The sequence below is a fragment of the Melitaea cinxia genome, chromosome 6, assembly GCF_905220565.1.
Source record: "Melitaea cinxia chromosome 6, ilMelCinx1.1, whole genome shotgun sequence".
Classification (NCBI taxonomy): Eukaryota; Metazoa; Arthropoda; class Insecta; order Lepidoptera; family Nymphalidae; genus Melitaea; species Melitaea cinxia.
Window position 1 is genome coordinate 4,796,581 of NC_059399.1, and position 12,215 is coordinate 4,808,795.

General features: G+C 33.0%; 2 protein-coding genes across 2 annotated transcripts in view; one reads left to right on the plus strand and one right to left on the minus strand.

Moving 5' to 3' along the window:
* LOC123654219 (27 kDa hemolymph protein-like) overlaps window positions 1-2,622 on the plus strand; it is a 37,205-nt gene extending 34,583 nt beyond the window's left edge. The window contains exons 7-8 of the mRNA XM_045590136.1: window positions 2-65; window positions 2,405-2,622. Coding sequence (XP_045446092.1) covers window positions 2-65; window positions 2,405-2,493 — 153 coding nt within the window. The 3' untranslated portion in view covers window positions 2,494-2,622. The remainder of the gene's footprint in view (window position 1; window positions 66-2,404) is intronic.
* Window positions 2,623-3,565: 943 nt separating this feature from the next.
* Window positions 3,566-11,103, minus strand: LOC123654222 (27 kDa hemolymph protein-like). Its single transcript, XM_045590137.1, has 7 exons — window positions 11,034-11,103; window positions 8,421-8,530; window positions 6,917-7,029; window positions 6,121-6,284; window positions 5,374-5,495; window positions 4,061-4,189; window positions 3,566-3,673 (listed from the first exon to the last, which is right to left on the minus strand). The coding sequence occupies exons 1-7, from the start codon at window positions 11,071-11,073 to the stop codon at window positions 3,668-3,670; spliced, it is 684 nt and encodes a 227-aa protein (XP_045446093.1). The 5' UTR covers window positions 11,074-11,103; the 3' UTR covers window positions 3,566-3,667.
* Window positions 11,104-12,215: the final 1,112 nt, after the last annotated feature.

Here is a 12,215-nt window from a genome sequence, read left to right on the forward strand (position 1 = left end):
GGACTCTACACAAAAGAACAATCCGAACTCGGCCGACCGAATCACTTTCAACTCTTTAGCTTTGGGTATACTAATATTCGCCCTACTTTTCTAAATACACGCAACCGCCTTGTAATATATGATGCCCTGGTACTTGAGTTTATCATTTACATATTGGCAAAGTCTGATTGAAGGATTTTGCTAAAACTAATCTTACAGATAAAATATATACATATTTTATACATTTTGATCACATATTTGATACAATTGAATCGGGATCTAGTCTCGATTTATATTATAATTTTGTCTTAGACTTGATTACAGTCTGATCTCAGTCTGGTGTTAATCCGGTCATGTGTGGTCACGACACACCATAAACAAAACAGTGGATTGTTGCCATTACGTAAATTATGTTAGTTCTTTATTGTATTTTTTTATTTTGCCGCTTTGCATCTCTGGTGTCCTAGTACTTTCGATTTATTATGTGCGTAAAGTACAGTTAAAATGTTAGATTATATTTATTTTATTTTTATATAACACAAAATTTCGTTTGATATTATATTTAATTTCATAATGTTACTATTTTATAATATTTTTGAGGACTAATTGTAAATTGTATTCGATGTGGTCTATGTATCATAAAGTTCCACGACGTGAATAACAATGTTTGGCAAAATTCTTCAATAACCGCATGAACTGTTAGCTTAATACCACAAAGTAATTAAGAATATTACTATTTTTGTAGCTATTTTCGTTTCAATCGAAACCAAATATTGTAATATGACGCGTACCTTAAATTATATTAGAATGCTTAAGCGTTTATAAATTACATATCCAAAATACATTTATATACATAATAGATGTTCTATTTTCATATGCCAACAATCGCCAAATTTTCGCTTCCATCCGAATTAGATAAGTACTTTAGCTATTTACTTATATAAGCGTGATGAGACTTGAGTGTAATTCAAAAAATTTTAATAAATCGATTAAATTAATATTCAAGTTCACCCGGAATATCGTCAAACCGCTGCGCTGTACCGATAAATATCGACAAAAATGACATCACTATAAATACTTTTCTAAATTTAAATCGCAATACTTTGTAATAATTATATCGACTAAAATTCATGTAGTATACCGATTCGATTCGTTAAAAATTGTACTCGAATCTCGTCACTTATAGAAGCTATGTGTAATAGGGTGTCTGGATGGTAATTATGGGCCGTTAACATAATGGTCGCAAAATGAAAGAGAAAAAACCGTTACCATTCAATTATCAATTTTGTGGTTTACTCTGTTATCGCTATCTCAAATTTGGTGCATTTTTATAACATTATATATATCTTAGACTTTAAGTCATATGTAATTTAACCTTTTGGACGTACATTTTAAGGTTTTATTAGTATAAGTTAAAAAGGGCCACTTCCTTTCAATTTTAACTTAACGGCGCGGGCAGCTCTTGGGTTGAGTTAAAGTGGCTAAAAGGCTTATAATTATTTTCCTAGTTACATTTTGTGTTTCCTTATAATTATGTAATCAACATAGAAGACTTAGAATTGAGTAGAAAAACCAATAATGTGTAGTTAAGTTAAAGATTTCACTATTATGTGGTATTTTTAATTAATTCACAAATATTTCGAAGTTGTAAAATTAGCCGGCCTATAGATTTCGCCTGAGTGTATAGTTTTTTATTGTTTTAATTTACATTTTAAAAATAAACTAATTTTATATACATTCCAACAATTAATTGGACATGAAATTTGCTTACAATTATTTTTGATGAATTTTTACAATTTTAATTAATTAGATTTTTTTTAATAGTGAGACTAAACGCAAGAAATATTAGAAGTGGCAACGAGCGACTAAAAAAAAACATACCATTTCAAAATATTTTTCACTTGGAATATTAAAAATAGATCCGTAATATTTTACTATTGTGTCTAGCCACTTCCCGTAATTCCTGTTCTGTGCTAAAGTAGCGAGGTATGAAATCAGTGTAGTTTTAGCGACATTGTGATGAATACTGTATGTTGCTTCATTAAAACGGTGGTTTAATGTTATTTGTATTTTTATTTTATGAATTATTATGACTAATTTATTAATAAATTACACCCGAGTAAGTATTATTAAGGTATTATGATAGAGAGGATTTAAGTTTTATGATACTATTACCTAACTTATACGTGGTTTATTTAATCAGTAAATTTTTAACAGTATTTTTTTAAATGATTTCTACTAATGACATTTAAATAAAAGTAATTTAAAAGTTGTAATAAGTCGTAGTAGCTTATTTCTTTCTACAAAATAAGTTTTGATCAGATGCGGCTCGTGACATGTTCTGATGGGGGTTCACAAAAAAGTAAATGAAAAGCTATAGCGTACCATTTATTTATTTGTATAGTAAATCCATCCGTCCATTCAGATTCAACACCACTGCAGGCGCCAGCCCCATACACGGAAATCAAAATCATTTACTGCTTTCTTCACATCCACACAACCAAGGGATTTTGAAATATTGTTCAGATTTAAAAACACGCGTAAAAGATTTAGTTTATGTACTACATTTTTAAGTAAGTACAATTTCAGTTCGAGACACATTTTGACAGTCTTTTCACACTTTTTAATAAAATATACACTGTACAGGCCGAAGACGGGCAGCAGCGTCTTCGGTGCGACAAAGCCAGTACTGCGGTCACCAACCCGCCTGCCCAGCGTGGTGACTATGGGCAAAACACATGAGTTCACGTTATTTATGGCGTAAACTTGTGGAGGCCTATGTCCAGCAGTGGACTGTTTAGGCTGTAATGATAATGATGATACACTGTATTCTTCCACTTTTAACAAAAAATGTCGCACACAAACTATTCTTATTACTTATTCAAAAGAAAAACTGCTAAATAACTGATGAAGTCAACACGTTTGTTTGTATACATATCAACGGCAACAGCGCATTTTAGGCAAATTATGGCACACGCCGCATAGCAGAACCTGCGGTAGGTATAGAAACGTCGCCGGGGCGAGGTGGCGAATGCTAGCGCGACCCCATCTCGCGCCACCCAGGCGGATGACTGCTCACACGTGGTGGTTTTTAGTCAGTAGGAGTCTGACATAACCCTCTGGCGCCCCCGCGCTGGAGGGTTATGGTATCCAGGATGGAGTTTCCCCACGTTAAAAAAAACCAGATTGGGCTAATTTCTCGTATGAAATCTTTTACTTCTCGTCGTCCCATCTCTTTCGCACTCATTGAATGCTGTGCTAGGAATCGTACTAAACTTTGTTTCATTGGATCACTGGCGCTCCACTCATACATCTTAATGCTAAATGTACGTAATATAATTATATACTATTGTATATATGTATATATACTATTATATAGGCATAGTCGAATAGAAATAATTCAATGTAGTATAGTATTTGATATAAAGAAATATAGGATTTAAAATTACCTGTATAATTTTAAAATCCTATATTTGGAGTGGAAGTGCATTGCACCAGCGCTCTTTAAGACGAGTCGCCTCTGGTCTTAATTAATCAGAATAAAAATAACTTACTTAACATAATGGATTTATAAAAAAAAAACATCTTAGTTTCTTATTTCATTTTCATTTAATACATGATATCTAAATGGCACTTAATAAATGACAGTTCTGGATTCTTCTCAACTATTCCATAAATAACTGGATGATCACTCCTGAAAAAAAACATTAAACATAATACAGCATAAAACATTCTACAGTCATTTTATTAAATGCGTCACACGTAACCAATAATCGCATCTTTTCATTTTAAAAAACTACGTGTTTTGTATTAATTTTACACCGATCCTAACTTCGACTCTACCGAGGGGCTCTGACTACCTTATTTATCACAGTAATACAAAACTACTTGAAGAGCAGTTCAGGAGATTTTCAAGAGTTTTTTTGTATTTTTTTTTTCAACCGTATTCTATATGAATAATTCTAGTCAAATATCGAGCCAGTCTCAAATGATGCTTTTTATGACGTGGACCAAATGATTTATAAATGTTTATACGTATAAATATTTTGGTATATAACGATAACCATAGATAGATAGGTACCTTGCAAGTCGAGCTCTTGCGGAGGAATCTGAACAACGACTCAGCCATGTTGCCGGGGGTAGGTGTGTTGCATCCCTCCAAAGCCTTCACAATACAAGCAGACAACTCGTCGAATTTACTGCACATTTGCTGAAACGAAATATTTTACATGTAAAAATCATTCTTAGGCACTATCATACTTATTAGTAACTTATCATATACTTTTAGCTTAAATTTTAATTACCTAATATATACCTACATAAAATTGGACCTTTAATAAGCCCTCAGTTTCCGAAAGGATGAACTAAAACCTGATAGAGTGAAATGTTACATTTAATTTAATTTTGTAAAGGAGATTTGTGCTGTGTGGCTACGGCACCAAAGAATATAGCCACCCCCTCTCTTCCCGTGAGTGTCGTAAGAGGCGACTAAGGGATAACACAGTTCCACTACCACCTTGGAACTAACAAAGCCGACCGATGGCGGGATAACCATCCAATTGCTGGCTTTGAAATACACAGGCCGAAGACGGGCAGCAGCGTTTTCGGTGCGACAAAGCCAGCCTTGCGGTCACCAACCCGCCTGCCCAGCGTGGTGACTATGGGCAAAACACACATGAGTTCACGCATTTTTGGCGCGAACTTGTGGAGGCCTATATCCAGCATTGGACTGCAATAGGCTGGAATGGAAAGGAGATTTTAAATCTGAAGGTTTCGATATTCTCATTACTAATACTATTAGCCTGCTAGCAGATATCGACTTCGAAAACATAGTGCCTGTCGTATTCTATTCTTTATCGTCTAGCCTGCTTGGTTTAAATTCCCATACAAAATAATCTTCACGTATAAATGCGTTTCTGTGAATAAAACTCGCACCAAGCACTCAGTTTACTTGAACAGCCGTGTGACGTGTCACACCAATTGTGGCCCTAGCTGTTTCGTCCACTAATGCGCTCTAATGTGACTCATATCACTACTTAATATAGCTAAATTTATGAACTATGGCACAAATTGCCGACGAAATTATAGGGGTTAGCTACTAATGGATCACTTAAGCCTATCGCAGTGCATTGCTGGACATAGGCCTCTCATTATAGTGCGAACTCATATGTTTTGCCCATAGTCACCACGCAGGCGGCAGGCGGGATCGCAGCGGCATTTTGTTGCACCGAAGACGCTGCTGCCCGTCTTCGGCCTGTGTATTTCAAAGCCAGTAGTTGGATGGTTATCCGCCGTCGGTCGGCTTTATAAATTCCAAGGTGGTAGTGTAATTTTGTTACTTATATATAGTTACAAATGAGTAAAATTAAATAAAGTAATAACTTTTTGACTTACATCTTCAGACAACTTCTTAAAATCATCAGCACTGCTAATACCTTCTCTGCTATGTTCTGCGCACTGGCGAATTTCGGTGACCTTCTCTTGAAAACATTCAGGACCTTTCTCTGCGATGAACACTAAATAAAATGACAAAAATAATTTATTCGTTAAGTAATAGTTATATCCGCTATTAATAGGAATATTGATTTCGACTTTCGTAATATAAGAAAATTATTCAAAAATGATGTTAATTTGAGATAACAAAAATTTCATAGTTATACCATTTTATATGATAAAAAATAATGTCCATCAAATTTTAATAGACGATAATATTCTTTCTAGACTACGATTTTTTTATCACTTGACTAGCCCGTCGGCGCAGTTTGTAGTCGCCCTGCTTTCTGCTCCTTGGGTGGTGGGTTCGATTCCCACCCTGAGTCTGGGTATAATATATATATTGATTTATATACGTATCATTTATGTGTATGTTTATCGAAAAAAAATGTAGCTATACCAGTCGGCTGTTACCTATAACACAAGCATTAAGTTGCTTACTTCAGGAACAGATGACCGTGTGTGTGTTGTAAATATTTATTTATTATTATTATCATAATGAGTGTAAAACCGAGATAATTAAGTGATTCAAACAGGAATTGTTAGTTTACATTGAACACTTTCAGCGTAGCGTATAACTCGAAAAAGCGAAATTAGGTAGGAATTACTATATACATATACATGTTCCAAACGCATGTTAATACTCACGAGCTATCCTGTCACCGTCCTTGTGGCACACGAAATCAATCAGTTTGTCGGTTCCATTGCTGACAGTATTAATGTGTTCGCGAATAGTGGCATCAAGGCAAGGAGTCATGCCGGTTACGAAAGTATGAAGACACGTCTTCAGTTCCGGAGTCTTTGCGCAGTACCTGAAAATTAATTTACCCCAATATTTTTAAAATTATAATAATGCAATAAGTTACTCGTACATGAGATATTTTGGTGTTGGACATTTTAGAAACGGAGAACCCAGATATATATAATACAAAGTAAGTAGTAAACGTAGAATTAATTTAAACAAATATAAAATAGAACAGGAATTCCTCAATGACCACCGAAAGGACTTTAAAGTATCAGATTAAAGAATTGTCGATCTTTAAAGTCCAACGAACAGTCTGCGACAGTTTTATCCTATCAAATGGTTTTAAGCTACCATGGAAAAAACGTACTTATAACAGTTCCGACCACCTAATAACAATAATAATAATAAGCGCTTTATTTGCGAAACACACTGCAATACAACACAATGAATATTAGATAACAATTACATTAAATCACTTGGACCGTTAGTCAGTGTTGGTTCGACTGACACGATAATTTTTTTATAGAAAATCTATGTATATTAGGTGTGTAGGTACTTGTGTAGCTGTAACTATTTGTAATAATATAAACAAAAAGAAAATTGAAAGGGGTTCGCTTACAAAAAAAAAATGTAATTCTAGTTAAAAAAAATTGAGTCAAGTATTTTTGTTTGTGATTTTTTTTTCAATAATTTACTTACTTCTTAAATACTTCGTCAAGAGCACCATTGGGCTTAGCTTCTTCAATTTCTTTCTTAATAGTGTCGATATTGAACAGACCTTTCATGCACTCTACGAAGTTCTTGCCCGCTGTCTGAAAATGAAGTGGAGAGCTTAATTAATTTGCTCAGATAAAGTAAGAAATTTTAAACAAGTAAAGTACATTTTAATCACATCGTATTTGGTAGACAAAAAAAACTGTATACCCAAGAAATTTACTATTATATTCAAAAGGATAATTAAATATTGTATCAAAACTAAGCGAAGATCGTTTCAAAGTTCAACGCCCTTTTTTTTATGTTTAATAAACATTTAATCAATTAGACTAACATTCGGAATGTGTAATAATCCTTGCAAAGCGAAACATTTAATGGAGTACAAATTCTCGGTCCTGTACTGTCGGTCGTATCCTTTTGCTGACTTCGCTGATATGAGCTATCCATGATAAGTTTGTATCCGAAATCAAGCCAAAGTGTTTAATTTTATCGCAATAGGATATCGGTGTGCCACAGTACAAGATACTAGGTATTGCTTCAATACGATTCGGCAACACGATTTCTTAGACGGCTGCTACCGATACTTATTGCCTGAAATTTCATGGGATTTATATTGAGTACTTACAAACGATTTGGCCCATAGATAAATTGCAGCAAGGTCTTTGTTAAGGTGATCGTAGTCTCATGCAACTCAGTCAGCCCTAAATGCCGGTACACTTCTAAATCGTCTGCATACAGGTGAAAGGGAAATATACAATAATAGCGTTTGAAATATTGTAAGTAGAAATAGAAGAAAGTAGCGAAGAAAGTACGCCGCCTTGTAGGACACCAGCAGTAAGACTCAAACAATTCGATGAGTTATTATCAGTCGTTACTGACTGAAAAGATATGAGTGAAACTAGTCAATGCAAGTAGGTGAGATGTTAACTGCACGAAGAGTGCTAAGAAGTAAGTTATAGTCTACAGAGTTGAAAGCGCTACTAAAATACAGCAAAATCATTGCAGTGAGCTTGGTGTTATCCATAGCCCACCGAATGTCCTTCGTTACATTCAATAGCGCCCCAACCGTGCTATGGGAGAAACGGAAACCAGATTGATAGGGGAATAATAGAGAGTTGGAAATAAGGTTTATGGCAATTTCTAAAAAAAGATATTTGAGAGAACCTGACAAAGAGAAGAAGTGAAGATGAGTAACAAACAACAATAGCAGGGATACTGCTGCGGAGAAAAACGCATACATCGCCGCCACGATGAATTTGCAGTCACGTCAAGTTGAATGGATCAATTTGACTTATATTTATTTAAGTTATCTAATATGATTTAGAAAGTTCTATAGTAAAAAGAATATCTGGCGCCAAACATCTATCAACATAAGGCGTTTCACAGTTAACAATGCGTCCTCTCAGCTAGCACACAATCTACCTACTATTCCTATAAAATTAAAACGCGCAGGTAAAATTAGTAAAAAATGTTAGTATAATATATATACCTCTACCGCATCTGCTTGGTCCTCAGCGCCGTTCTTTTTGCACATGTGCTTTATTGCATTTTTGACCTGTTCGCGTTGTTCATCTGTTATCTGATATTCGGCTAACACACCTATAATTAAAATAAAGTAATAACACTTATTAAAATAAAAATAATTAATTAATAATTACGCTTCTAACTAGCTCGTTGGTACAATTTGCAGTTATCCTGTTTTCTGTTCCGGGGGTTGTGGGTTCGATTCCCAACCTCGAGTCTGGGTGTAATATGTGTATTGTTAAGTTGTTTACCTTTGTAGGAGATGATCGCGTGTGTATGTTATAAATATTTAGTTATTTAAAGTAATACATAAAAAGATTAACAACTATGACAATTACAGTATATGTATAAATCATTTTGATGTAAGTTACTTATAATAAAAGAATGTTCACATAATTATCTTCGTTTTGTTACGCAATGCATATATACCACAACCAGATAACTTTCTATACGCGTTTGACACTTATCGATAATTCTTTGTAGCAACAATGATTTATAAGTATGTGTATTACAACAATAATAACCTTATAACCTTAATTAGAACTATCTAATACAAACAAGCTTCATTCCTCGATCAATAAAATATTTGTTCGTTAATTTCACTAATCATGTTGAGCCAATTAGCTCTCTCTCTTTTGTAAATTCTGCATATAATTACAAAAGTATGTATTTTTAAAAATATATTTTGCGTTCGATTTTAACGTTTTCCTAAATCTAAGTATATGAAATTCGTTATCCGTAGATTCGGTTGCTTTACACAATATATCTATAATGTTAAAATTTTCAGTATAAAACAACGTTACGATCAACAAAGGTTAATGAACAGATGCTCAAGGAAATAGTCGTAAAAGTACCCGTTTAACCTATTCGAAGCTTATTAGCGGTCGTTTTGACGAGGTGAATTGGTAAATAGAATGATGTATTGCACAGGAAGAGGGGACGGGCCACATGCACCGTGAGAGACGTTCTGTCGCTTAGCCGACGAAACGAGCTACTAATTTGGTTTGTTTACTAACTTCTGATCTATTCTAATGTTACATCTTATTATATAATGAATAAAAACTAGGGCTTTCATCTGCTACGTTACTAAAAAACGTGGCATAGGTACAAATTTTTTCTCTTAAAGACTTTTTTATTATAATCTAGGTCGGCATACAAGCGTACGGCGCACCTGATGGTAAGCAATTACTGTAGCTTATAGACGCCTGCAATACCAGAAGCGTCGCAAGCGCGTCGCTGATCCTATTCCCTATTCTACCCAAGAGCTCTGGTTACCTTACTCACCAACAGGAACAAATTACTGCTTGAAAGCAGTATTATTTAGCTTTGATCATCTGTAAGGTAGAGGTACTACTCCGGTCGGGCTGCTCCAGATTTTGAGAAGGAAATTTCCTACTGTGTGGGACTTTACTACCTTTTTAATACAATACAAAAAAGTCGAATATTGTTCATGTTCGAGGTAAACTTGAACGTAAATATATCCAGACTTTTTTATAGGATTATTTCAGATTTATGTACTTTGTTATGACTATAACCACTAAGTCTTCGCGTAATATTAATGCTTAGTTACAACGTCTATTACTTTTCATACTGCAGAGGATATTTAACTCACGTATATTTATTTTATTGAAATTTGAACTGATTATTGAATTAATTTATCAGTACCTAATAAATGAACAAAGCGACCTTAATTTAACCTACCTGTATTTACGTTCAAGTGCTTTTCTATGTATCTAACCCATTTACTGTGAAATATAAGATGAAAATCACTCAAATCACAACGTGTAAAAATCAATTCAATATATGTGTACGTAATATAGGTAGAAAGTATTTTACTAAATAATTTGCTAACATATCCATTAGACACCGATTTAATGCTTTTTACATGCTTTCCTTCAATACATGGAAATTAAAAGATGTTATTTATGTTATCTATAATCATTTAATTAATTGATCATTAACCCCAAAGCCATACATTAGTAAACTTCCTCATAACGATAAAACGACGACTTATCCTATCAAATAGAGTAAACAACTAACTATTAGGTCTATTAGCTTCAAGTTATCTTATAGTCAATTAAAAAGTCTGTAAAACTTTTTTTTTTTACTTTTGTATATAAAATTATTCAAAATAAATGTAAATGGTGCAAATCTTTAATTATTAAACATAAATCTTTTATTCGATGTTCATTGCTAATTTTAATTTAATTTCACCAGACATAAGGCGATAAAACACATAAAAATCTATATTTCTTTAACATTTATACGTACGTAAAGTACTAAAATTTAGTGTTATAATAAATAATCTAATAACAAAACATCTTAATTTATTAAAAAATACCGAGGTAGCTGTTTTTATCTTTAATTGTTTATAAAATAAAATTCAAAGTAAACCAAAAATAATCATTTTTAAAATTTGATCCATTTTTGATACATTTTGTCGGAATCCAAAATAATTAAACTAAGTAGGTACCTACCGTTTTAAATCGTGAGATTCATAAAATAAATATAACAGTTTGTTACATTAAATGACTACTCAAAGTTTATATAAAAAGATTACAATATAAATATAACTTACCGACGGCGAGGAAGGTCAGCAAAATTGTTTTCCAGATCATTTTAATTTTTATTCCCAACTCCAATCAGCCCTGAAGTCGTACTTCAACTGAAGCTCTATGTCTCCTAAGTCGTAATATATAATAATAACAAGTAGTTGACACATAAACTACCACTATTCTTAACTCGTGCGATATGTTATCGAGCGACTTGAGTAAAGACTCATAATTTTAAATGATTTTAACAGACACTTTATTAAACACATAAGTTTTAACTATATTTGTATATTTTATTACTAAAAATAGTGAACATTTAACGAACGATATATCTAAGTTTTTACTCAGAAACAATTAAACACGTGCTTAAATTTAAAAATTTACTCGTCCGTAGGTAAGGTACTCAAATGTTTGAACGAACATATTATTGAACCAGAAGTTTAATCATTAACAAGATGCTTAAAATAGCAACAATGCTAAACTTGTATTAGGAGTACATTACGACAAACGGATTTGTGATTATATACAAATTAAAAAAAAAAAATGGTATCTATTTATACATTATGAATAAAAATTTATGTATTTTTTATTTATCGTATACTTCAGAATACATACCGACAAATGACGAATTAACGACTGTATTGTAGAGCGGGTTGACCCCCAGCGTTATGTCTGCAGCGATATATCTGCAGGTTATCACTTTCACAGTATTTTGCACTCACAGAACCGATTTATGAATAATATTACTTGCATTACTAGTGTTAAATGAAATTCAACTGAAAGCAAATACTTAAAGATATTTGACTGTTTTTGCTAGCTTTAGTTAAGTTAGTAGTTTTGGGTAAGATATTTTAGTTAAGTAATAGATATTACAGTAATTATTAAATTTTGTGTACTCGCAAGACATTTCAGCCTTAAGAATAAAACACAGCTTACTGAATTTTCCAAATTTTAGTGTGCTCAATAAACTGTTAACAGTTTTAAAAAAAAATCATAACATCAATATAAGCAAAATACTTGAACATTAGTAGTCAGTTCCGAGCTCCATTAAATATTAGTGAGCCTGGTAACACAAGTCAAAACTTAAATGGTATTTGGCGCCAAGAGCGTGCCTAAAGGATTAAAAATTATATCATGTATCGATAAAAAAGTATCAAACAAAATAAGAGAAATGTGTATTTTTAGGGTTCCATACCTCAAAAGGATAA